This window comes from Lontra canadensis, unplaced genomic scaffold, assembly GCF_010015895.1.
Source record: "Lontra canadensis isolate GAN:19392208 unplaced genomic scaffold, GSC_riverotter_1.0 scaffold179, whole genome shotgun sequence".
NCBI lineage: Eukaryota > Metazoa > Chordata > Mammalia > Carnivora > Mustelidae > Lontra > Lontra canadensis.
In genome coordinates, this window is record NW_022631173.1 from 220,043 (window position 1) to 245,488 (window position 25,446).

The 25,446-nt window shown below is 36.7% G+C and overlaps 1 protein-coding gene across 1 annotated transcript in view; it reads left to right on the forward strand.

Annotated features, from left to right (window-relative positions):
* FAF1 (Fas associated factor 1) overlaps positions 1-25,446 on the forward strand; it is a 278,132-nt gene that overhangs the window by 214,297 nt on the left and 38,389 nt on the right. Inside the window, exons 11-13 of the mRNA XM_032846635.1 lie at positions 6,900-6,980; positions 7,994-8,071; positions 23,031-23,246. Of these exons, the coding sequence (XP_032702526.1) occupies positions 6,900-6,980; positions 7,994-8,071; positions 23,031-23,246 (375 nt within the window). The remainder of the gene's footprint in view (positions 1-6,899; positions 6,981-7,993; positions 8,072-23,030; positions 23,247-25,446) is intronic.

Sequence of the window (25,446 nt, forward strand, 5' to 3'; positions counted from 1 at the left end):
CTCACTCTAATAAATAAATAAAATCCTTTAAAAAAATAAATATCTATCCTTCTGCTGGTACTCTAATGGTTTATTATTATTATTATTATTATTATTGAAGTATAATTCACGTGCATTGTTATGTTAGTTTCAGGTATACAGTATAATGATTCTGTAATTCTATACATTACTAAGTGTTCATCATAGTAAGTATATTCTTTTTTTTTTTAAGGGATATAATAGGGATTTAATTTTTTTTTTAATTTTTTTTAAGTTTTTTTTTTTATTTCTTTTCAGCATAACAGAATTCATTGTTTATGCACCACACCCAGTGCTCCATGCAATACGTGCCCTCCATAATACTCACCACCTGGCTCCCCCAACTTCCCACCCCCGGCCCCTTCAAAACCCTCAGATTGTTTTTCAGAGTCCATAGTCTCTCATGGTTCATCTGCCCTTCCAATTTCCCTCAACTCCCTACTCCTCTCCATCTCCCTATGTCCTCCATGTTATTTGTTATGCTCCACAAATAAATGAAACCGTATGATAATTGACTCTCTCTGCTTGACTTATTTCACTCATCATAATCTCTTCCAGTCCCATCCATGTTGATACAAAAGTTGGGTATTCATCCTTTATGATGGAGGCATAATACTCCATAGTGTATATGGACCATATCTTCCGTATCCATTCGTCCGTTGAAGTACATCTTGGTTCTTTCCACAGTTTGGCGACCGTGCTGCTATAGATGGCCCTTCTTTTCACTACATCTGTATCTTTGGGGTAAATACCCAGTAGTGCAATTGCAGGGTCATAGAGAAGCTCTATTTTTAATTCATAGTAAGTATATTCTTAATCCCCTTTATTTCACCCATCTTACCAACCTACCTCCCTATTAGCAGTCTGTTTTTTTGTCTCTTGTTTGTTTTTTTTTTTGTTTCTTTGTTTTTTTTTTAGATACCACCTATGAGTGAAATCCTATAGTATTTGTCTTCTCTCTGTCTAACATATTTCACTTAGCAACATGCCATCCATATGATCCATCCATATTGTTGCAGATGGCAATATCTCATTCTTTTGCATGACTAATATTCCATTGTATATAAAAATGGATAAATTACTACAATGTTTTTATTACTGTAGCTTTATAGTAAGTTTGGTAATCAGGAAATATGACTCCTTCAACTTTGTTACTTTTTAAGATTGTTTTGGCTATTTGGAGTCCTTTGAGTCTCCATACGAATTTTAGAATGGGTTCTTTTTCTTTAAAAAATACCATTGTTATACCTAGTTGTTTCTTAAAGAGATTTAAATTTTTGTGTAGATCCAGATTTCCGTCTGGTTGGTATTATTTTCTTTCTACGTGAAGGGCTTTCTTTAACTTTTACACATGCCCTTTGTACATCTGAAAAAGTCTTTTTATTTCATTTTCAATTCAAAGATATTTTTACTGAGTATAGAATTCTTAGTTGATACATTGTTTTCTTTCATTGCTTTAAAGATGTTGCTCCATTCTGTTATCACTTGCACTGTTTCTGAGAAGTCACTTTCATTCTTAATTTATTCCCCTATACATATTATGTCTTTTCTGTGGTTTCAGGATTTTTCTTTTTATAATTAATTTTATGCAGTTTGATTATGGATGTAGCCTTCTTTATGTTTTGTTTTGTTTTGTTTTGTTTTAACCTGGGGCTCATTTAGATTCTTAGATCTGTGGCATTTTAGTTTTTATCAAATTCAGAATACTTTTGACCATCATTTCTTAAAATAAGCTTTCTCTCCCTCTTCCCCTGCACCCTCTTCCCAGACTCCAATTACACTTATACTATACTGCCAAAAGTTATCCCATAGATAACTTTCTAGTTAAGTTATCCCTACCTTTCTTCAGTCCAGAATAGTCTTTTGATTTCAATTGGGCCTCTAGATTTCCAACATGGGTAATCTATCTTGTCAGATTCCATATTGCCTCCTCATTTACAGCTCTAATTTTTCGGTTTCCTCTTTATTTCTGGTACCCAGGTATTTCTCTTTCTTTGCTTCTTTCTTTCTCACATGCTGAGTAATACTTTTTAAACATCTTTGTTATATTTTACCTATCTCTAAGTATTTATATTTAGAGAATTTCAAGTTATCTTGGTCCATACCTCTTCAGGGATACATATCAGGGCCATTTCCCTGCTTACCAGGGATACTTATCAGGGCAAAGAGAAAGGTGTACATTCTGACATGGGCATTCAAGAAGAACAGATAAATACCATATGTGTATATATGTATGTGCATATTTGTGTATGTATTTGGTAAGTATCTGAAACAAACCTAACCACTGTCACCTTCTTCAGTTTGATAATTCAGCATTCTGCATTAGTCTTTGGATATTAACTGAAGATTACTAATTTTAAACACTACCAAGGAGTAACAAGTTACAGCTAAATTCCATTTCTTGTTAAGCTGCTCATTTAGGAACTATTTGACAGGTCAAAATATTTTCATTATTTTTAATAGGTTGTAGGAAAATCTGACTCAATGGCTACTGTCTCAGATGAAGAACTATACTGAGCCACCTATTATGTCACAGTGGGAAGAAAACATAGGCTTTGGGGTGACAAAGACTAGGTTTGAATTCTAATTTTTGCACTTTTTTAAAAAAAATTTTATTTATTTATTTGATAGAGAGAGAGATCACAAGTAGGCAGAGCGGGGAGGGAAGCAGAGAGAGGGGGGCGGAGCAGGCTCCCTGCTGAGCAGAGAGCCCAATGTGAGGCTTGATCCCAGGACCCTGGGATCATGATCTGAGCCGAAGGCAGAGGCTTTAACCCACTGAGCCACCCACGTGCCCCTAATTTTTGCACTTCTTAACAAGTCATTATAATACTCAGGTAAGAAATATGTGTGGATAAACATTACTAGTTTGACTACTTAGAGGCTCCACAACTTCAGGGATATACCTGTTGAGCACTGAAAATTCCATTCATTCATCTAACAAAAATGTATTTATGCTTGCCATATGTAAGATGGTATCCTAGATGCCATAGGGAATAGAAAGACATATCAAATGGATTCTTTTCCCTCAACTCACAGCCCAGGTAGGGAACAGTGAGACAAATATATAAATGTGAGTGTAGCACAAAGCAGTATGAGAGTAAATGAAAGGCTCCAATGGAGGCTGTTCACTTCATTCTGAGCAATCCAGCTTCACATTTTGGTGTGGTGAGGAGTATTTTGATGCCAAATAACCCAAGCCACAGCCCAAGCAGCACCCCAGGTCTATTCCTGAACCTGATTATCCAGCTTTCTACTTCCACAAAACATACATGTATTTCTAGTCACTTTGTCTAATTTGTACACTCAGATTTAAGCAAGGGGATACTCCACAAGGACTATATTTGTAGGATGCAGGAGAAGTTCCAAGAGGTACATCTATAGACTCTGAGAACAAGTTTGTACATGAAATGTAAACCACAACACCTGGAATTTTCTTTTTTTTTTTTTAATTTTTTTTTTTAATTTTTTTTCAGTGTTACAGAATTCATTGTTTATGTACCACACCCAGTGCTCCATGCAATACGTGCCCTCCACAATACCCACCACCAGGCTCACCCATCCCCCAGCCCCCTCCCCTCTAAAACCTTCAGTTAGTTCCTCAGAGTCCACAGTCTCTCATGGTTCATCTCCCCCTCCAATTTCCCCCAAGTCCCTTCTCCTCCCCATCTCCCCATTTTCTTTTTAAAAATTTAATTGTATAGAATAATGTGGGGGAGATGCCTAAACAGTGTTCTGTAAGTCCCCAGATTGGAGATGACAGTAAACAGGACAGTTAGAAAAACAAATATAAAATTGACAAGACAGAAAAGAAGAAATGATAGCCGTTCACAAGCAACTACCAAACACATAAGTAGCTCTGACCATAATAAGTTTAGAAAAATTCATCCTGCGCCACATGCCTGAGCTAGCCCTTCTATTTGCGATAATCAGGGAGAGCTGTGAGCAGAGAAAAGAGCATTGGATTGCAGCCGGGAGGGGAGAAGAAACTGTCAGGAGACCTGTATTCAAGTCTAAGCTCTGCCACTTAATTGGTAGTTATGTATAAATCCTTTATCCTCCTATGATTTCAGTTTCTTCATCTTTATAGTAGCTCTTTTGTACATGTCAGTCTCTTATATTTCTAAAACTGTATGAAAAGCTGGTAGGATTTTTAATGACAGAGATGATGGAGCAGGAACTATTTCAGGTAGAAAGAGAGTGACATTATTTAAGGAACAAAAGGAAAATAATGCAAAATTTGAACACTGAACTCTTCCCAATAAGTTAGTAGGCTCCAAAAAATAATGATGAAGGTGATCCAAGCATGAGTATCCATGTCTTCCCTTAGCAAACTGTGGTCTGTCTCTGTATCCTCAGTGCTAGTGTGATGCCTAATATTAAAGGGGAGAGATGGGGAAGGAAGGAAGCAAGTTAGCTGCTTCAGGAAGTCTCTCACAACAGGTGCCACATTTTGTGGCAGAGATCCCTGGATTTAATGGCCTTTCATATCTGCAACAGTCTGTTTTAAAACAGAGCTGTTTACTTAGAATGCTTTTATTATCAACTATACTTATGTTCAAAGGGTTTCCAGCTGTGGTGGCTTTTAGAAGGTCCCTTTGTTGTGTGTACATAGTGTCATAATGTGTCATTTCTGACCAGCCAGTCGATTTCATTGACTCAGATGGGGCTGCTTTGTGGATGAGCTGTCTTCTTCCTCCTTAATTTCTACTGCAGACAATAAATATTTTATGCCTGGAAAGACAATTTATTTATTCAACAAATGCTTATTTAACACCTCCCCAAAACTAGGCAATGTGTGAAACACTTGGAATATAGAGGTGTATAATATAGACAAGGTCCCTGTCTTTATGATGCTTACAGTGTCATGGGAGAATCTCACATTAAGTAAATGATTATATGATAATTAATTAATTGCAACTGTGATAAATGTTTTAAAGGGAAAGTACGGAATATTATACAAGAAACCTAAACTAATTTGGAGGGATAGGGTCAAGAAAGTAATGTAAAATTAAAATTTTAGACATCCTAAGTATTTCTCCATTTGAAATACAGAAAGATAAAATTACTCCCATAGGTTATACTGATTATATTAGGGATTTCTGAATTTAGAAAGATAGACTTGTCCACAGAGGCATAAAATCCTTAGAAATCCAATCCTTTAATTTAATAAATGACTGAAAAGGGAGACATTATTTATCCAAGAACACACAGCTTGCTACTGGCAGGGATTGGACTTAAACACAGACCTGCTAATCCCCCCCATTACCTCTCCTCAGTGACTTAAAAAATAAAGACATTGTATATCAAATATAGATCAACCATGGCCAAACGAACTGTTAAGTGGCCACTGTGTACAAACTTGGATATTGAGTGGGAGAAAGAATTCAGAGTAATGAATTAAGCAAATGCTAATATAAATAGAAATGCACAAAATATGTCTTATCATGCTGATTGTATCTGGTCATAGTAAAACTTAATGTATATACCAAAGTGGGAAATACCCAGCTGGAATTAGTGAAAATATATTTAAAGGTATATGCTTCTATTTCTCTAAAATATAAATACTAATGGCTTCATGCAAGTCTCCAAGTAGAAGTTTTTAAAACCCATTTTTATTCATGTGTAATATTATACGACATGTAAATTATCCTTGAAAGCTTTGCAGCCTGAGTGGTCTCTCAGGTGGTTAAATATTGTTCCTGATATTGTGTTCCACCATATAATTCATATAGCATACCCTTTCATCATAGACAGTATAGCAGTTACCTTTCGGCCAGCAACTTATAATTCTTCCAAATTTTTTATTTCAAAGATTGGGAATCAATGAAATGTTACTATTTATATCATAGATTTTGGAATTAGATGACTCATTGCAACTAAAAAGAGATTGAAACTTCAGAGAGAAGCCCAGTCTTGAATAGGGATTATCAGTGAGAGCACCTAAGTATATATTGAATTGGGGATCCAAAAACTTAGAAAGTATTAGGTTAAGCCATATGAAATTTTCATTTTTAGAGGTCAAAAATAGTCAAATATTGGTGACTTTATATGATTCGCTCAGCTATTACACAAAATGGCCCAAAAGGAAACCTATATTCTAATGTCAACAGGTGTGGGTATTTATTAATTTAAGTACACATGTATTGGCTATACCTCAGAATTTAACAAATGAGAAATTCTGGTAGTTGAATGAACTCTTAATTTCATATGAAGTAACGATTTAAATGTAGGTGGATGGCACAATTTCTTCAGAAGCTAAAAATGTCTTAAAAGATCTTCAACTTGAATAACTGCTCATGAAATGTGGATGACTTAGCAGTTAGTTACTTAGTTCAGTAACCAGACTTTAGTGATATGATGTGGACTGTAGTCAACCAGGGTATTTTGCTTTCAGACTCTTATGCCAGCCATTACTTTCTAGTCCTTTACTCTCTCCCAGTCCTTTGCCCCAGTGGTGACAGGCTCTAAGCTTATCTCAGAAAAATCAGGATAAAAGAGGAAGGGAACTAATCATGGTGAAAATGAACTGTCACATGCTTTGCAAGACCGTGTATATATTATTGCATTAATTAATTCTCACAACAACCCTATGAAACAAATGCTATTTCTATTTTACAGTTGAAGAAACTGAGATCCGGAGAGGTTAAATGACTTGCCCAAAGTCACACAGTTTACACATGGTAGAGCTGGCTCCAGACATTCTTATTTCACTATCTACTGTGATACTGTTCTTGTTTGTTTGCTTATTTCTAACCTATATACTTTAGAAGTACCTTATTTCATTCTAATTCACACAAGAGTAAGACAAGGGGATTATCATTGTTTTCTTCTATTAAAAAAGTGATATAATAAAACACATTTGAATCTTTTCCTTTAAGGACGAACGTGAAGCCAGAGAAAATGTGAAGAGAGAGCAAGATGAGGCCTATCGCCTTTCACTTGAGGCTGACAGAGCAAAGGTAGGTTTGGTCAAAGGACTTCTAAGATAAAGAACACAATCCTAAACAGTCTTTTATTATTTAAGTGCCAGCCAGTCCTTCTATCACTTTGATCCCTAAGAGTGTTAGGTTTACAACAGAGAAAGCTAGATTCAGTTAACAGAATATAATTTTACCCTTGGTTCGTAAAGCATGGTTCATTTTGACAACACAAAGTTTTTTAAGAATCATGAATATGAAAACAAAAATGGGCCTAATATTAATTTCCTTGTTTTTTAATCCGCCTATGGTAAAAACCTAGCAGTGTTTTAAAAGCTCTTCAGGTGATTTCTGTGGTGTAGTCAAGGTTGAGAACATTGAGAACTACTGATTTAATATTTCTTGAGTACCTGCTCCTCTACTGTGCATTGAAGGAGGGAAAAATGAATAAGCCACAGTTTCTGCCCCCAAAAGAAAACTCACAATGTGGTGTAGAATAGATTAACTTAAGAACACAGTTAGCTATAATACTTATGCAAGGATTCTAGAAGTTGTAAGGGAAGCCCTGAGTTCTGTGGGAGATTAGTGAACAGGAGTTTCAGTGGAAAGTCTGTTCCAGCTTTTTTGGAGAGCTAATAAGTAGGAATCTGTTAAGGGAGGGTTTCATGGAAGAGATTGTATTAATGTGTACTAAATAGAGAAAAGGGGTAGGAGATAAGAGGTGATATATGCTAACAGCAAGGAGCCAGAAAGCATGGGTGTGTGATGGAAGCTGATGTGACTAGAGCTTGACACTTGGGTACAGGAGAAGTAGCAGAAAAGACCAAAAAGGAAGACCAGTGAAAGATCTTCTGATGGATCTTGACTGCCGTGCTACCCAGAGGTACCCAGGTGTTTGTGTGGGTACGCAACATTCCCTTTCCATTCTTGTTCCAGAAAAAAAACACTTTTTAGTATCACAGTGCTGGGAATGAGCTCTTTTTTTTACCCCCTTTCTCCTTTATAAGTAAACCAGTGTTTATTGAGTGCTGGCTCCCTTTCTCTTTTATTGACAGAGGGAAGCTCATGAGAGGGAGATGGCAGAACAGTTTCGTTTGGAGCAGATTCGCAAAGAACAAGAAGAGGAACGTGAGGTAGGGCATTAATTTCAAGTAACGTTATTCATAAGCTAGGTTTATTTCCACTACAGTCGATATTGAGGCTGTTAATATTTCTCATGACTTCTTTCCACTTTTTCCAGATTCATTTTAGTATGGAAAACCTAAGCTTTCCTTAAAGGAATCATTCCTGCTCTTGTTGTGTGGAACTCTTAGAAAGCTTGACCTTGTACTAGATTCATTGTTTTCTGTTCTTTTCAATTCCTTTTCCCTTTTCTTGCATGACCAATGCTCTCATCCTTCCTGGATATTGTTTCATCCCGAGAATACAAAGACTGTATTTTCCCCACCAAAAAACACCATGAGTTACTTCCATGACATCTTGCACTGGGCCCCTATATATGGGGAATCCATTCAGCATGGTTTTTTTGAATACTTACTACATCCCAAAATCTTTTAGGGGGTTGGGCTACAGACGTGTGTTGTCCCCACCAAGAGTTCATAGTCTTGTAAAAATAGAATTACAGGGGTGCCTGGGTGGCTCAGTGGTTAAGCCTTCATCTCAGGTCATGATCCCAGGATCCTGGGATCCAGCCCTGCATCAGGCTCTGTGCTCAGCAGGCAGCCTGCTTTTCCCTCTCCCACTCCCCCTGCTCTTGTGTTCCCTCCCCATCTCTGTCAAATAAATAAATAAAATCTTAAAAAAAAAAATTACAAAACTATGTGTAAAAGTTGTAATAGAGATTTATCTAAAGTGCAACGTGAACAAAGAAAAGGAGTGTTGACTAGCTTCCTAGGATGGTTTCACAAAAAAGGACTTTTAGAACTTTTTCTAGATATGGGATTAATAGCAAGATTTACTCATAAAAAGAGAAAGCCATCTAACAAGTGATGGAAAGGCCTGAAGGGCCTTAACTTGAGCTGAGGAAAACTCCGTTAGTCATCATTCCTGGTCAGAGGATGTTTTTGAACAAGAACTATGCTAAGCACTGGAAGAGAAACAGGAAATAATAAAACAGTTTCTGCCTACAAGAAGCGATTGCATCTTATAAAGAAGATATGACATGTCTACAAGTAATAGCAGATCAAGAAAAACTGTGCCAAATAACATAGAAGTAAAAGCAAAATACTTAGAGAGTTCACTGGCAAAGTAAAATCTGTGAAGCTTTGAGAAACAGATCATATATAGAAGAAGTGACATTTGAGCCAGGTCTTGAAAGATGTGTAATATTTCATGGTTTGGAAATCAAAGTTTATGCATATTCAGACACATTATTGAGTGTCTATCACATAAATACAAGATACTATTCCTGACAGACCCTAGCCTCTGTACACTGAGGACCCTCAATAATGGAAGGTAGAAAACATTTTATTGAGCATCTTCTATGTGTCAAGTACTTTTCTAGCCTCTTTACATACGCTTAGTCATTGACCATTAAAACAAGCTACAAGGTTAGAGACTGCAGGTGAGAAAACTGAAGGTCATTGAGAAGTCACACATAGAAATGGAAAAACAGCTGAGATTCTTACCTAGGTCTTTATGAGTCCAAACCACATGTTTTACTAACTCTGTTCCAGTACAAGGTCATAATCACTGTTTGTGTCTATAGGAATCATGTTTGCAGAGTTTCAAAAAAGTTGAGACAGTTTTGTCACTATGCTTTTAGGTTATTTCAAGAAATAGTTTAAAAATTTAGGACTCTCGTTCTTTCTTGCTCTTTTACAATGCACATGCTCTCTCTCAATAGTGTGTCTTCAACCACATACTTGATAAATGTAAGGTATGCACAATTAACTGCATGTTCTGGATCTAGAGCTTGATAGTACATGTACTTTCTTCTGATGATTTACCTTATTTACCCTGGGCTAAAATTTTTTCTCTTTCCCAGTATAGATAAAGCCTGTCTTCTCATAGAAGACCCCATAAACATCCTTTAGCATACCTCAATATATATGTTCCAGCTGTAAACATGTGAGAGCGTGGGGCACAGAGCGAGGGGGAGAAAATTTGGGTTTTGCAATTAGTCATTATTGCACTTATCTACTGATGTGCTCCCAAAGAAAACCAAGTTCAGGTAGTGCTCCATATTTTTTCTACCCACACTCCCCCGGAGAGTCACAATTAAAGACTCTTATAAATCCCATCATTAAGAAACTATTTATCTTCTGTGTATCTTGATTTAATTAAGTCTTATCCAAACTTATTTGACCCTTTTTTTCATGGAGCACCAATTAACATATCTCTGCACACTCATGTACAACAAACAGTTCTTTGGGAAAGCTGGTATTATGCAACCTCTGAAGAAACTGAGACTCAGAAAGATTATACAGTTTGCCTATGGTCACCAAACTGGTTGGACACATAATCTGGACTAGAAGTCTGGTCACCTGACTTTTCACAGTAATACTGCCTCTCCTTCTAACCAGAAATCCTAACCCATATAATTCTATTGAGAAACAAGAATGGTTTTATTATCTTAATTATCTCTAGTATTTCAAAGTCCTTTGGAAAGATGAAGTATTGAGTAGTCAGATCACCTTGGTTACAGGGAAATTCCTTAGTGGTTGGTTTTTGCTGTGTGGTAACTGTTGTAGTGAAATCAGTAAATTTAGGAAGACATTTTGATCTGGTCCTTCACTTTGATAAGGAGAGACTTTAAAACTATTCTGGGGGCGCCTGGGTGGCTCAGTGGTTAAAGCCTCTGCCTTCAGCTCAGGTCATGATCTCAGGTCCCGCATCAGGCTCTCTGCTCAGCAGGGAGCCTGCCTCCTCCTCCTGTCTCTCTCTGCCTGCCTCTCTGCCTACTTGTGATCTGTCTGTCAAAAAAAAAAAAAAAAAAAAAAAACTATTCTGAAGGAAAAACAAAGGATTAAAAAACTCCTGTATCTTACTAATTTATTTATTTACTTGTTCTTTCCAAAATGAGTTTCAAGTAATTTGCATGAAGATGTGCAATTCAGATGGATTAAAAAAGAAAGAAAAGATAGAATAATCAGATAAAGGAAAATAAAACCAAAAGTAAGATTAACATTTTGACAACATACAATCCAGCACACCCACCAAATGCATGTATAGGATTCTGTACATTTGCTCAAGATGGACCACAAAATTTGTTCTATGCTTCTCTTGGACTAAAATAATTGTCTATAAGTTTCACTGTCTGTAACATCAGAAAAAGGCCAGTCCCTCAAAAGGTGAGATTTTTCAAGCACTGAGACCTTCAAGCAATGTTTCCTATGGTTGGGTTCCCCCTCAAGAGGAAATTGTGCAATATGGTAAATACTATCCCCAAGGATATTTAATAGCTGTAATAGCAAAAGCACGTCATGTATAACAGCTTATAGTTTTATATAATTCAAAGTCCTAAGGCCAGAGAACAATTTAGTAAAAGCATCTCTGCAAAGACCCAAATAATATATTTTTTGGTAGTCCAGGTTAAAGGATAGATTTTATAATAACTAGAGAAATACATGAACTACATATTCTTTCTTGAAATTGTTTTTTGCCACCAAATTTTTAGTAAGTACAGGTTTCAGCTAAGATTTTTGACTCCCAAGTCTTTTAATCAGTCAGTATTTGCAAATATTTGTTAACCTCTTTCTATGTGCAAATCACTAAATCAGGTGCTATGGCTACTATATTGTATGCGACATAGCCCCGCCCTCAGGGAGGTCACTGTCTAATACAGGAGGGTAGATGAATACAAAATATCTATAGGAAAAGATACTATATGTCATAAAAACCATTAAGATAGCACAGAGTGTTGAAAATATTTGGGTGAGGATGATCTCTGATGAGGAAGGCAACAAGAAATTCACAGAGGGAAGAGGCTTTAAAAGACTGATGCAACTTTTATGGTTAAAGATGAAGTATAAGAACATTTTGGATGGAGTCATGAGTAAACAGATGGTTGAATGTATGGGAAAGGGTAGGCATGGGCTGGGTAATATGAATAAAAAGAGAAATGTACAAGGTTTCTTTTTTTTTTTCTTTCAAGATTTTATTTATTCATTTGACAGAGATCACAAGTAGGCAGAGAGGCAGGCAGAGAGAGAGGAAGGGAAGCAGGCTCCCCGCCAAGCAGAGAGCCCGACGCAGGGCTCGCTCCCAGGACCCCAAGATCTCAGCTTGAGCCGAAGGCAGAGGCTTTGACCCACCGAGCCACCCAGGCATCCCAGGTACAAGGTTTCTTTAGGGAATAACAAATGGCCAATTGAGAACCCTGTGTAATAATTAGATAATGTTAAAAAGGCCAAGTTTTAGGGACTTATGGGTGAGAGAGAATAGGCACAAAGCTATTCCCTTTTGTTACTGGTTCCCTCAAAAAGAAAAGAAGAAGGTTACATGTTTGCCTATCTGGAAAAAGTTTTCTTTTGGTGCCTCCTCAAATAGATAATGCTAAATAATTTTAAAATACCATTAAATGAGAGAAAAAAGAGCGTGGAATTATAAGCCTTGGTACTTCCCTTTAGTTTTCTGATTTAATCTTCATAGCCATCCTATAAAACTCACTTGAGATAGTATCATCACTGTCTTACAGATGAAGAAATCATCACAGCAGGATTAAAAATCCTATTTTAAAATTCTTACCTAACATTTGCCTGGTAAAAGCAGAATCAGAACTCCCACTGGCATTCTTTCTACCTGTTATCCCAGATGAAGATGAAGGTGGGAACATGAATAGATTATTAAAGTGAAAAACTGCTCCTTATAATTTGTGTTTTTATATTATATAAGTGGCTTCATGTCACACCAGATAACACCACTACATGAGCCATAAAGGTAATCATCCCTGTCATCATCATCATCACCATTCCTAGCTATTAAACAATTAATCTGTGCTAAACTCTGTGCTGAGCACTTTACAGACATTATCTTATTGAATCTCTACAACAACATAATAAGGTAGGTTATTCAATACATGAATATACCTTATTATAACTATAAAGACCATATATCCAAAATTTCTTAGATAGTTTCAATTTGGAATATTCTTTTGTTGTTTACATAAACCATTAAAACAGTACTAGATATTCTAGTTTCATGGTATCCAGTACCAACCTACGAACTGTTCTTCATATCCCAGAAGCAGACCAAAAGTCATATATCTGAATTTTGGTTATGACTATTTGCCTTGATTTCCTGTATTCAGCAGTGAGGCTATTTGTTATAAGCAATCCATACTCTCTAGATAGATGATTGGTTGTCAGGAGTAGAGAATGGTTGTAGAATTGGGTCAGACCAATAGTTCTCATATAGGATCTATTCTGCTCCTTTGATGATCACTTCAGTATCATGACTTTAAATAAGGTCTGTACATTGGGCTTCCGAATTTATATTTCCAGCTCCTCCCTTTCCCTGAACTCCAGACTTGACTATCTAATTGCTAGCTCTTCATCTCCACTTAAATGTCTGATAGACAGCACAAAACTTAACATGTCTTAAGTTGAACAACTGATCTTACCCTCCCCACCCAAACTTGCTCCTCCAGCAGTCTTCCCTATCTTAGTAAGTGGAAAATCTTCTAGTTGTTTGAACCAAAAACCTTGGAATTATCCTTGACTTCTTTCTTTCATATCCATATTTAATGGGCAAATCCTATTAGTTCTACCTTCAAAATATATGCACAACTCAGATGCTACTGACTAACTCCACCATTACCACTCTCATGGAAGCCACCATTAACTCTTACCTGGGTTGCTTTAGTAGTCTCCCAGCTTGACTCGATGCCTCCATTTTTGCCTCCATTTTTGCCTTCCCTCTATGTCCTTTAGTAAATCCTTTTTAAAAACAACTGGCACATCATGTCACTTCAAAAACCCACAATAACTTCATATCAAAATAAAAGGTAAAATCTTTGCAATGATTTTAATCAACATCTGTAGGATTTTTTAAAAAGAAATGATGAGCATTAGAGAGGGCATGTGATGTGATGAGCACTGGGTATTATATGCAACTAATAAATCATTGAATACTACATCAAAAACTAATGATATACTATATATTGCTATATGTTAGCTGTTGAATTTAAATTCAAAAAAGAAATGGACAAAGTGATTCTAAAATTGATATGAAAAGGCAATAGAACTAGAAAAGCCAAAACAATTTTGAAAAAGAACAAGGTTGGAAGACTACTACCAGAGTTCAAGACAATATATCCAAGACAGTGTGGGAACTGGCAAAAGGATAGACCCATAGTTTAATGAGACAGAATAGTCCGGAAATAGACTCACACATATGATCAATTGATTTCAAGAAAGGTACAAAGGCAGTTTGATGAAAAAAGGATAATCCTTTCAACAAATACTGCTGCAACCATTGAATATTCATATTTTAAAAATGTAGAAGTACAAAACAATTAAAGTAAAAATCTCCCAGTCCATTTCTTGCATCGTATGCAAAATCTAACTCAAAATGGACCATAGACCTAAAACTATTAAAGTCCTAGAAGAAAACATAGAAAATCTTCATGAGGGGCACCTGGGTGGCTCAGTGGGTTAAAGCCTCTGCCTTCGGCTCAGGTCATGATCCCAGGGTCCTGGGATCGAGCCCCGCATCGGGCTCTCTGCTCCGCAGGGAGCCTGCTTCCTCCTCTCTCTCTGCTCCTGCCTCTCTGCCTACTTGTGATCTCGTCTGTCAAATAAATAAATAAAATCTTTTAAAAAAAGAAAAAGAAAAAGAAAATCTTCATGATCTTGAGTTAAGGCAAGATTTTGTAGATCTGACACCAAAAGCATAATTCAATAAATAACAAGTATCTAAACTACCCTAAATCAAAATTAATAACTTCTACTTTTCAAAAGACACTGTTAAAAAATTGAAAAGACAATCCACAGACTGACTGTGAAAATCATGTATCTACTGTCCAGAATACATAATGAACTGTTAACATTCAATAATAAAACAGATAACCCAAATTTTTTAATGGGCAAAATATTTAAACAGACACTTCATTGAAGAAGATATACACAAGGGCAAATAAGCATGTGAAAAGATGCTCAACATTATTAATCATTAGGGAAATGCAAATTAAAACCACAGCAGGTACACACCAATTAGATGGCTTTTTGAAAGAAAAAGCTACTGGCAAAGATGAAGAACAACTAGAACTCTTATATATTAATGAGGACAGTCATTAATGATAGCACATCTATTTTGGAAAATAATTTGGCACTTCATTTTAAAGTTAAACATACACATACCATATAACCCAGCAGTCAGACTCCTAGGTATTTACACAGGTGAAATGAAAGTTAACAGTAAAATTTAGGTTCACACAAAAATCTGTGCACAAATGTTTATAGTTGCTTATTTGTAGTCACCAAAAACTGGAAACAACTCAAGTATCTGCCTAGCTGGAGAAGGAGTAATCAAACTGTTGTATCTATACAATGGAATACCACTTATCAGTGAATAAGAATGAACTACTGATGTAGTTGACAACATGAATGAATTTCAAATGCAATACACTAAATGAAGGAAGCCATTTATATGATATTTATGACTATATTTATATAACATTCTAGAAAAGGTAAAACTGGGGACCGAAAACAGATCGGAAGTTGCCAGGGTCTAGGAATGAGAGAATTGTATGTAGGGGGCAGGAGGGGAGGTGACAGAACTGTTCTTTATCTTGATTGATGATGATGGTTATGTAAATATATGCATTTATCAAAACTCACAGAACTGTACATTTAGTGGGATGTGTTTTATTTTATATATATTATACCTCAATTTTAAAATGGGGAAAAGAATCATTCTATGGGCTATTCAAAGCCATGTATGATTTACTCACCCCTCTCCTTTGATTGCTCTCTAACCAGCTCCATCTCCCTCTTCTCCTGATCTTTCTGCTCCAACCAGGGACTGTCTTGCTCTTCCTCAGTCAAGCCAGACACCAGAGCTTGGCAGTTATTGTGACTTCTGCCTGTAATACTTCTTTCTCTCTGATCTAAATGTCCATGTGACTCTCTCTCTCTCTTTTAAGCCTTTTCTCGCTGGCCTACATTTTTTGCTTATTGAGGTTTATAGAGTTTTTGGTTTAATTTTGTATCTACAGTGTTCACCGGGATTTTCCTATCATTTAGAACAATGCCTGGCACATAGGAGGTGCTCAGTAAGAATTAGTGGAATTAATAACTGTTAGCTTTAGCCTATTTCAAACTCTGCTTCAACCAGTGATAAACTGTTATTTGATGGGTACTCATAAAAGCTTAGAAGATAATATGTGCATGTCATGTATGCATGTATTTGTATATGTGTGTGTATAATTTAAGTCAGTCCTTGATTTTTATTGTAAGAGATTGGTGTGAATATATATTATTTTTCCTGTTTAAAAAAAATGTAATTGTGTAGAAACTGTCTTTTCTGGGTGTCTGTCTTTACTACCAAATTTCACTTGAAAGAAGTCCCCATTTCTCATCCCTCAGATGTGAATGTTTTAAGTATTCGTATTTTTTAGCAAAACAAAAAGTCCAAGGTCAGTTTTTATTTCCAACGTATACTAGGTTTCCTTGCTTTGATACAAACCTAAAATAATGCAAATAAAATATATTTGTTGAGCAAACCTAACTGAAGTTTAACAATGGTGTTTATACTGTGACTCCTATTCAAATGTAGGTGTCTTTTATGTCACTGTTTTATAACAGTGTTTACTTATATGAGGCCTTTGTTTTTAGCCAGTATATTTGAAACTGAGCTACTGATGTATGTTTGTTCTTTTTTGCCAGTCAAACTTGGGTATTCAGATCCCAAGGTTGCCAACTTACCTAATATCTCTTCATTGTTTTTCTCATTGGGACCACTGGTGTGGGATATCTGAGGTCTATTTCCATTCTGGGGAAAAGCCCTAGAGAGTGGGTGCATTGAGGAAGCAGATATTGTCTGCACAATGAGTGTGGTAATGAGCTACTGTTGTTTATTCTTCTGTAGTATAATTGGTTAAGTTCAGACAATAATGTAGCCTCTGTTGTTATACCGTGGAGGGAAATGTCAAAATAGAAAGCAAGCAGACAGGTGGATTAAGGGGAGAACAGGAGGAGAAACCAGGAAATATCACATTAAGTTCTGATTTAAAGTAGGAGCAGAGGGATTATAATAATGGTAACAACACCAACAACAACTGTCATCTGTTGAGCACAGTATTACATCATGAGGTTCCATGCTAGGGATTTACTGAGTGCTGGCCATGTGTCGTCACTTGCTAAGTGTTTTATAAACATTATTGCACTTTTTTTTAAGATTTTATTAATTTATTTGACAGAGAGAGATCACAAGTAGACGGAGAGGCAGGCAGAGAGAGAGAGAGAGGGAAGCAGGCTCCCTGCTGAGCAGAGAGCCCGATGCAGGACTCAATCCCAGGACCCTGAGATCATGACCTGAGCTGAAGGCAGCGGCTTAACCCACTGAGCCACCCAGGCACCCCAACATTATTGCACTTTATACTAAAACCTTTTCGAGAAAGGTATTATCAGCCCTATTTCTTTATATGGGTTAACTGAAGTTCATAAAGACTGTCATATGCCTAATAGCCAAGATTTGAACCTCTGTCATAGCCAAAGCCTATTTCCTAGCCACACATCACATTTAATTATTTAAGTTTTTTAAACTGCAGTATTAGAAGTCAGGATAGTGATTAAGGAAGATAATTTTTAGGAAGGGGACAAAAGGACTTCTGAGATGCTTGATCAGGGTGCCACTTAAATAGGTATGTTCACTTCTGAAAATTTATCAAGTTGTACACTGTTGCACACTATCTCTATACAATGCATTTTTTCATATCCATGTTATATTTCAATAAAAACTTTAAAACAGTGACAAAATACATGACTTTGGACAAAAGATAAAGAATTGTACAATATAATAATGATTCAAGTTTTGTTTTAAAAAGCTTAAAATAGATCATATTAAAGTATGCACAAAAATTGATGAAGAGTGTGGTGATGAAAAAGTTTTAGAAATAAATGGTGGTGATAGTAATATAATATAAAAGTAGTAATATAGTATAATATAGTATATATTACCATATATAGAATATATAGTATATATAGTAATATAAATAAATGGTGGTGATAGTAATACAACATTGTGAACGTACTTAAGGCCACTAAATTGTACACTTAAAAATGGTTAAAAAATCAATAGATGTAAACACTCAAATGATAGCTGTGACTATCTCTTGATGGTGAATATGGAAATTAATTTCTTTTGTTTTATTTTTTAAGATTTTATTTATTCATTTGAGAGAGAGCATGAGAAGGTGGAGGGGTAGAGGGAGAGGGAGAAGCAGACTCCCCACTGAGTGGGGAGCCCGATGCAGGGCTCAATCCAGGACCTTGGGATCATGACCTGAACCAAAGGCACACACTTAACCATCTGAGCCACCCAGGTGCCCCTGAATATGGAAATTAATTGTAATGCTTTTCTTATTTATTTTTGCAATGATTATATACATTATTTTTATAATCAGGAAAAATATTTTTTAATCTCAAGGACATAGTATTTTTTAAGTTTTTATTTTAATTCCATTTAACATGTAGTATTATATTAGTTTCAAATGTACAATATAGTGATCCAGCAATTCCATACATCACCGAATGCTCATCCTGATAAGAGCACTCCTTTATCCCCATCACCTATTTCACTCATCCCCTAGCCACCTCCTCTCTGGTAACCATCAGTTTGTTCTCAATAATTACAAGTCTCTTTCTTGGTTTGTATCTTTCTCTCTCTCATTTTTCTCCTTTGCTCACTGGTTTTGTTTCTTAAACTCCACAAATGTGTGAAATTATATTGTATTTGTCTTTCTCTGACTGACTTATTTCACTTAGCATTATACTCTGTAGCTCCATCCATGTTGTTGCAAATGGCAGGATTTCATCCTTTTTTATGGCTGAATAATATTCACATTGTATATACCACCTCTTCTTTATCCATTCATCAATTGATGGATACATGGACTGCTTCCATATCTTGGCTATTATAAATAATGCTTCTGTATAAACATAGGGTTAGAGTGCCTGGGTGGCTCAGCTGGTTAAGTGTCTGTGTTGGGCTCTACTCATGATCCCAAGGTCCTGGGATCAAGCCCTGTGTCAGGCTATGCCCAGCAGGAAGCCTGATTCTCCCTCTCCTTCTGCTGCTTCCCCTACTTGTGCTCTCACTCTCTGTCAAATAGATAAATAAAATATTTAAACTAAATAAATCAACATAGGGGTGCATGTATCTCTTTGAGTTAGTGTTTTTGTATTCTTTGGGTAAATACCCAGTAGTGCAATTGCTGGATTGTAGGGTAGTTCTGTTTTTAACTTTTTGAGGAGCCGCCATACTGTTTTCCAGAGTGGCTGCATCAGTTTACATTCCCACCCAGCAGTGCAAGAGGGTTCCTTTTTTTCCACATCCTTGCCAATACCTGTTGTTTCTTGTGTTATTGATTTTAGCCATTTTGACAGATGTAAGGTAATACCTCGTAATTTAGATTTGTATCTCCCTGAAGGTAAGTGATAATAAGCATCTTTTCATGTGTCTGTTGGCCATCAAAGACATACTTTTAAAGAACCATGGTGTTAAAAAATAGTCAAATGAAGGGTGCCTGCTCAGTTGGTACAGTCTTTTAAGCGTCCAGCTCTTGGTTTCAGCTCAGGTGTTGATCTCAGGGTCAGGAGATTGAGCCCTGCACCCAGTTCCACACTGAGCATGGAATCTGCTTGAGATTCTCTCTCTCTTGCCCTCTGCCCCTCCCGCTCACATGCTCTCCCTCTCTCTCTTTCTCTCTCTAAAATAAATAAATAACTCTTTGAAAAACAATAGTCAAATGATACCACTTAATAGTTTTGAAAATGTACACAACTCTAATCCACAGAGGTTGTTTATCCCTCCAAGCAACTCTTGGTTAGCCCTTAAAGGACATGTATGTAGAAAATTAATCTGAAAGTTGATGCTGGAGGAAATCAGACCTCAGAGAAAGGAATGATTAGTTCTTGGTTACTAGAGGTAAAGCCCATGAGAGTCAGATTCTTTTAACATTTAGCACCAGCTGTGTGCTTATCACCATACTGAACATTTCTGCATGTTATTTCACTTAACATTTTAGTTTATTCCTTCTCTTATCAAATACATATTGAGTATCTATTTTGTGCTATGCATTACTCTTAAGAAGACATGTTTCCAGTCTTACAGAGGTTACAAGCTAGTGGGAAAGCCAGACATTAAATAACCATGTACAGGATAGAGAATGCTAGAATAGATATAGTACAACTGGAATTTAATTTTGATAAACACAGGTTTATCTATTCATTGGGTTATTAATATATGACAGTGCTACTAAAATAGTTTAATATTTGAAAATATTCATCTGAAACTCATTGCTGACCAAAACACCAATATTAGATAAATTTCTACTCATGCTATCCAAGGAAGGAAGGAGGGAAGGGCAAAAATAACTGGTTTAACTTCCTATTATTCTGATTTTTGGATTAAATTTCTTATGTCACCATTTCTTGGCCTCAATTTCCCATATAAAAATGAGATTATAGGACTATTTAACCAGTGCAGCCCCAAGCAAGCATTCACTGAAGCCTATTATATATCACACACTACACTGGAAACTTCACATATGTCTTATATGTGATTCCCATCTTTTATAGTCCCCTAAGGCAGGTGATATTATCCTGTGCCTCAAGAAGGAAAATTACTTGAGAGTCATAGCTTTTACTGTACACTGCAGAAATTCTTAGTGTTTTTTTTTTTTTTTTACAAATACTGAAGTATTACAACCAACCAAATTATCCTGAATGACAGAGAGTTACTTTCTTATTGGTACTGTTGTCTGAGCAAACTTTGTTTCTCTGTTTATTTTAAATACATTTAAGGAGATAAGGGGGCAGAGGAAGAAGCAGACTTCCCACTGAACAGGGAGCCCAATGTGGGGTCCAATCCCAGTACCCTGGGATCATGACCTGAGCCAAAGGCAGATGCTTAACTAACTGAGCCACCCAGGCACCCCTCTAATTATTTTCTTCTAAGCTTTTTTCCCCACCTATTTTTTTAAAGATTTATTTATTTTGCAGACAGAGATCGCCAATAGGCAGAGAGACAGGCAGAGAGGAGGAAGCAGGCTCCCTGCAGAGCAGAGAGCCCTATGCGGGGCTCGATCCCAGGACCCTGGGATCATGATCCGAGCCAAAGGCAGAGGCTTTAACCCACTGAGCCACCCAGGTGCCCCTCCCCACCTCTTTTATTGTTTTTTCCCCCCTAGTTTTTTAGTCTAGTTCTTCATTTTTTCCCCCCAAAGTAAGGTCTACACCTAATGTGGGTCTTGAACTCATGACCCTGAGATCAAGGGTCACATGTTCTACTGACTGAGCCTATTCTTGTTTGTTCTTTTCCAATAATATAAGAATTTTAAGGCTATGAATTTCCTCTGAGCTGTGGATGAATCCCATGAATTCCAACATGATGTGTTTCAACAATCATTGTTTTCTAGATATTCTGTATCCTTTATTTATAGTTCCCCTTGGCCCAAGAATTGTTTATAGAATTTCTTAAATATTTTTCCCCCAGTTGGAAGAGTGACACCAACTTTGAAAATTGCTGTTAAGGATTTAGAGAACAGAAATCCCAATTTCTCTCACTCATGTTACATGATTATAATAGTTGTAGATTTGGATGCCTGGGTGGTTCAGTCATTTAAGCCTCCAACTCTTGATTTCAGCTCAAGTCGTGATCTCAGGGTCATGGGATCGGGCCCCGTATCGGCTTCTGTGCTCAGCACAGAGTCTGCTTGTCCCTCTCCCTCTGCTCCTACCCCTGCTTATGCTTGTTCTCTCTCTCTCTCTTTCTCTTTCTCAAATAAATAAATAAATTTTAAAAAATAGTTGTAGATCAATTGAGGGAATATTTTGTTTTTCTATTGATGACAAATTGGGAACATGAAAATGTCAAAGTAACCAGGCAAGAATATAACTGAGAATGAGCATGCCAATACCAGACTTATTTACCTAAGAAGCCTCCTGAGGTAATGGAAACAAAAAGGTTTTCGTGAGTTTCTGCCATAGATTCCTACATCAGAGACCTTCTGACTTCCAGTGGAGTATCCAATGGAATGTATCATGAATGTGAAATTATGCAATATTATAGGTCGATAACTAGGAAACCTGGGTTCAAGCCCAGCTCTAGCCATGAGATCTCTCAACAGTATACTCCACCTATTTGAGGTATTCTTACCTGTGAAATGAAGAGTTTGGGCCACTTCTAGATCCAGAAATCTGGATTTGGCCAAATCCCACAGCAAGTTAGTGACAAGGCTGGAACTAGGACTATGTTCTCCTACCTCCAATATACCTGATATTTTAATTTCTCTCCATTCCATTCCACTTCTTTTTATTGCAGCAACATATATATCTATAACAGAAATTTGCCTTTGTAACCATTTTTAAGTGTACAATTCAGGGGCATTAATTATATTCATAATGTCATGCAGCCATCACCACGATTTCCAAAGTTTTTCATCACCCCAAGTGAATCTTTCCACTCCATTTTGATGTTAATGTTTAGTATTCTACAAACTCTTTAGTTATTTTGACTTGGAAAATGTATGTTTTTCAAATACATTATTTACATGTTTGTCTTTTGTAAAGGTTTCTAATAGCCTTAATTCATACACTAGAAAGGAAGCAATTGGGTATTTGATACCTCCTTCCTAAATCACAAACACCTGAGTTCTTCAGTAAAAACAATTAAATTACATTTCTTTCCTATGTGATTATCTGTCAGTTTAATAATACATGTCATCAAGGTGGGACTTATTTTAATTAATTGCTTATTGAGTTAATATTAAGAATATGAAAAACATGATTCTATAGTCAAGCATCAGGATCGGTTAATAAATGGACTCGATGAGTTAATACAAAGCAGCAGCTTTCTTCTAGGCTCTCCCTGCCCCCACTTCCCACAGTCCTATCATACACTTTGACACCTGGTTTTTGCCTTCTTTAGGCCATCCGGCTCTCCTTAGAGCAGGCCCTGCCTCCAGAGCCAAAGGAAGAAAATGCTGAACCTGTGAGCAAACTGCGGATCCGGACCCCCAGTGGAGAGTTCCTTGAGCGGCGGTTCCTGGCCAGCAATAAGCTCCAGATTGTCTTTGATTTTGTAGCTTCCAAAGGATATCCATGGGATGAGTTCAAGTTGCTGAGTACCTTTCCTAGAAGAGACGTAAGTTCATATGCCTGTTTTAGGAAATGTGTCCAGTGGGAGATATCCCATTATTAGGGCTGGTCAAAGTAGCCCAAGAAAAGTCCCATGGTACAGCCTACTACAAGACCACACACCTAGGAGTATTTTGTTTTGCACACCATTCTCTCCTCAGCCTTCAGAGAAGGTATGTACCCAGGCTGACAGACTTGTACCCAGGAGCCTATAGAAGAAATTAGGTACTGGGTCTTTCTTCCTTCCTAGCTGTTTCCCCTATTCCAGCATCCATATAAGCTCTCCCAAGATCTCATCTCTGTACACCTCAGAGTAGATCTGAGAATTGTGTGCTTAACAGCTTAACAATTCAGTCAGGGTCAGTGATTATAGGTTCACTAAGTCATGCTAAACCAAGAGTATTTTGTGATTTGATAGTTCTTACTATCCTGGAAAGTCACAGAGGGTGACTTAAATTCACTGTATTTCTATATTTCAGCAAGGTATTTGATGGTCTCTAATAGTGTCCTGGGGCAAAGTAGAAAGATGTAAATCTATAGTTAGGTAGTTTTGTTGCTGATTAAATGATGGTATCCAAAAAGTGTTGACTAAGTGATTGTCCTCTCCCTAGAGGAAACCAAGAGGTTCTGTATTTAATCCTTTATTACTCACCATGCTTATTGGACCTTGTATGAAGACTTTATCAGATGTATGGATTATGAAAAATAAGATTCAAGAAAACCTTAAAATACTGAAACAATAAACAAAAATGAACCTATAGGAATTTTACAGAAATATTCAGGATAGAAAGAGAGAGATTCCCACATTAGATTTAGAGAATTAATTACTCACATTTGGAATGGAAAGACCACTCATTATCAGAGGTTATGTTTGAATTGAGCTGAAAATACATTATTGTGTTGTGGCTGCTAACAAAATGCTAGCTGCTTTTTTGGAGGTATAATCCCAACAAGAAGATAACTTAATGGTCCTATTCAACTGTGTACTAAGATAAACTTGCCCACAAAGAGCCCTTAGACTACATGCTAATAAAGCCTGAAGAAAAAAAGAGCATGTCCACAGCAGGGCTAATGGGAAGATGAGGGAACTGGGAATCATGTCATTTGATGAACATTTCCTCTAAAGATGGAAAAGCCATGGGAGACTTGATTGTTGTCTTCAGCTACTTGAAGGCCTGCCATGAAAAAGAGGGATCTTACTTTGTGAGTTTCTAAGGACAGAGAACTGAGACCAATGATTTGAAAGTTATAGGAGGCAATTTTGGCCCAATATAAGAAAGTATTTTCTAAGGAGGGAATGAATGTCTTGTGTTGTGAAGTACTGGTTTTCCTGTCATTGGAGATAACCAGCAACTACTAAATGATCCCTTTTCAGCAATACTGGACTTATATGGAGAAGGATTCATTCCCAGTGTTCCTACTTTAAGAGGGATGGCGCTTAGACTAGCTTACCTCTAAGATACACAGTAAATCTTAATATTCTGTGATTCCATTTTGATCTAATAATTATGAGATCTACTAACTTAGACTTCATCTAAAACACAAAACCAAGAATTTGATTAAGGTTCATCTTAGTCCCTCACAGTGGCTGTCAGATTTGCAGAGCAGAGACAGAAACCAGCGGTATATGTCTAGCCCTACCACTCAGCCACAAAATTCTTAGGTGGGATGAGGATCCTACTACTTATGTCTAAGCCAAGGAAACTAGAATGGACCAGAGATGCTGCCATTGGCTCCTCTCTCACTAGCCCCACCTACTGCTCCAAGCTCTTCCTCTTTGTTCATATATCACACACACAGACATGTCCAGGGAACACATATGTTTACATGCTTTGTGTACTGCATAGCCAGGTAAGAAACTAATTTTGACACTGAAGTTAAACTATAAATGTGTAGCCACTTAGGAAAGAGCCACTAACAAAGGGTTCAATATCACCCTGGTTCTCATACTTACTGTTCTGTGATGAATCTATGATGAACATCTCTCTTAAAGAACTTACAAAATTTAGGAGCTAACTTAGTTAACTTAGTCTCTCCCAATTCTTGGTTTGTTTGTTTGTTAAATTTAAGTATAATTAACATATAACTTTATATTGGTTTCAAGTGTACAACATAATTCAATATTTGTGAACACTGCAAAATGATTGCCGCAATAAGTCTAGCTAATATCCTTTGTCATATGTAGTTATAAATTTTTTTTCTCTTGT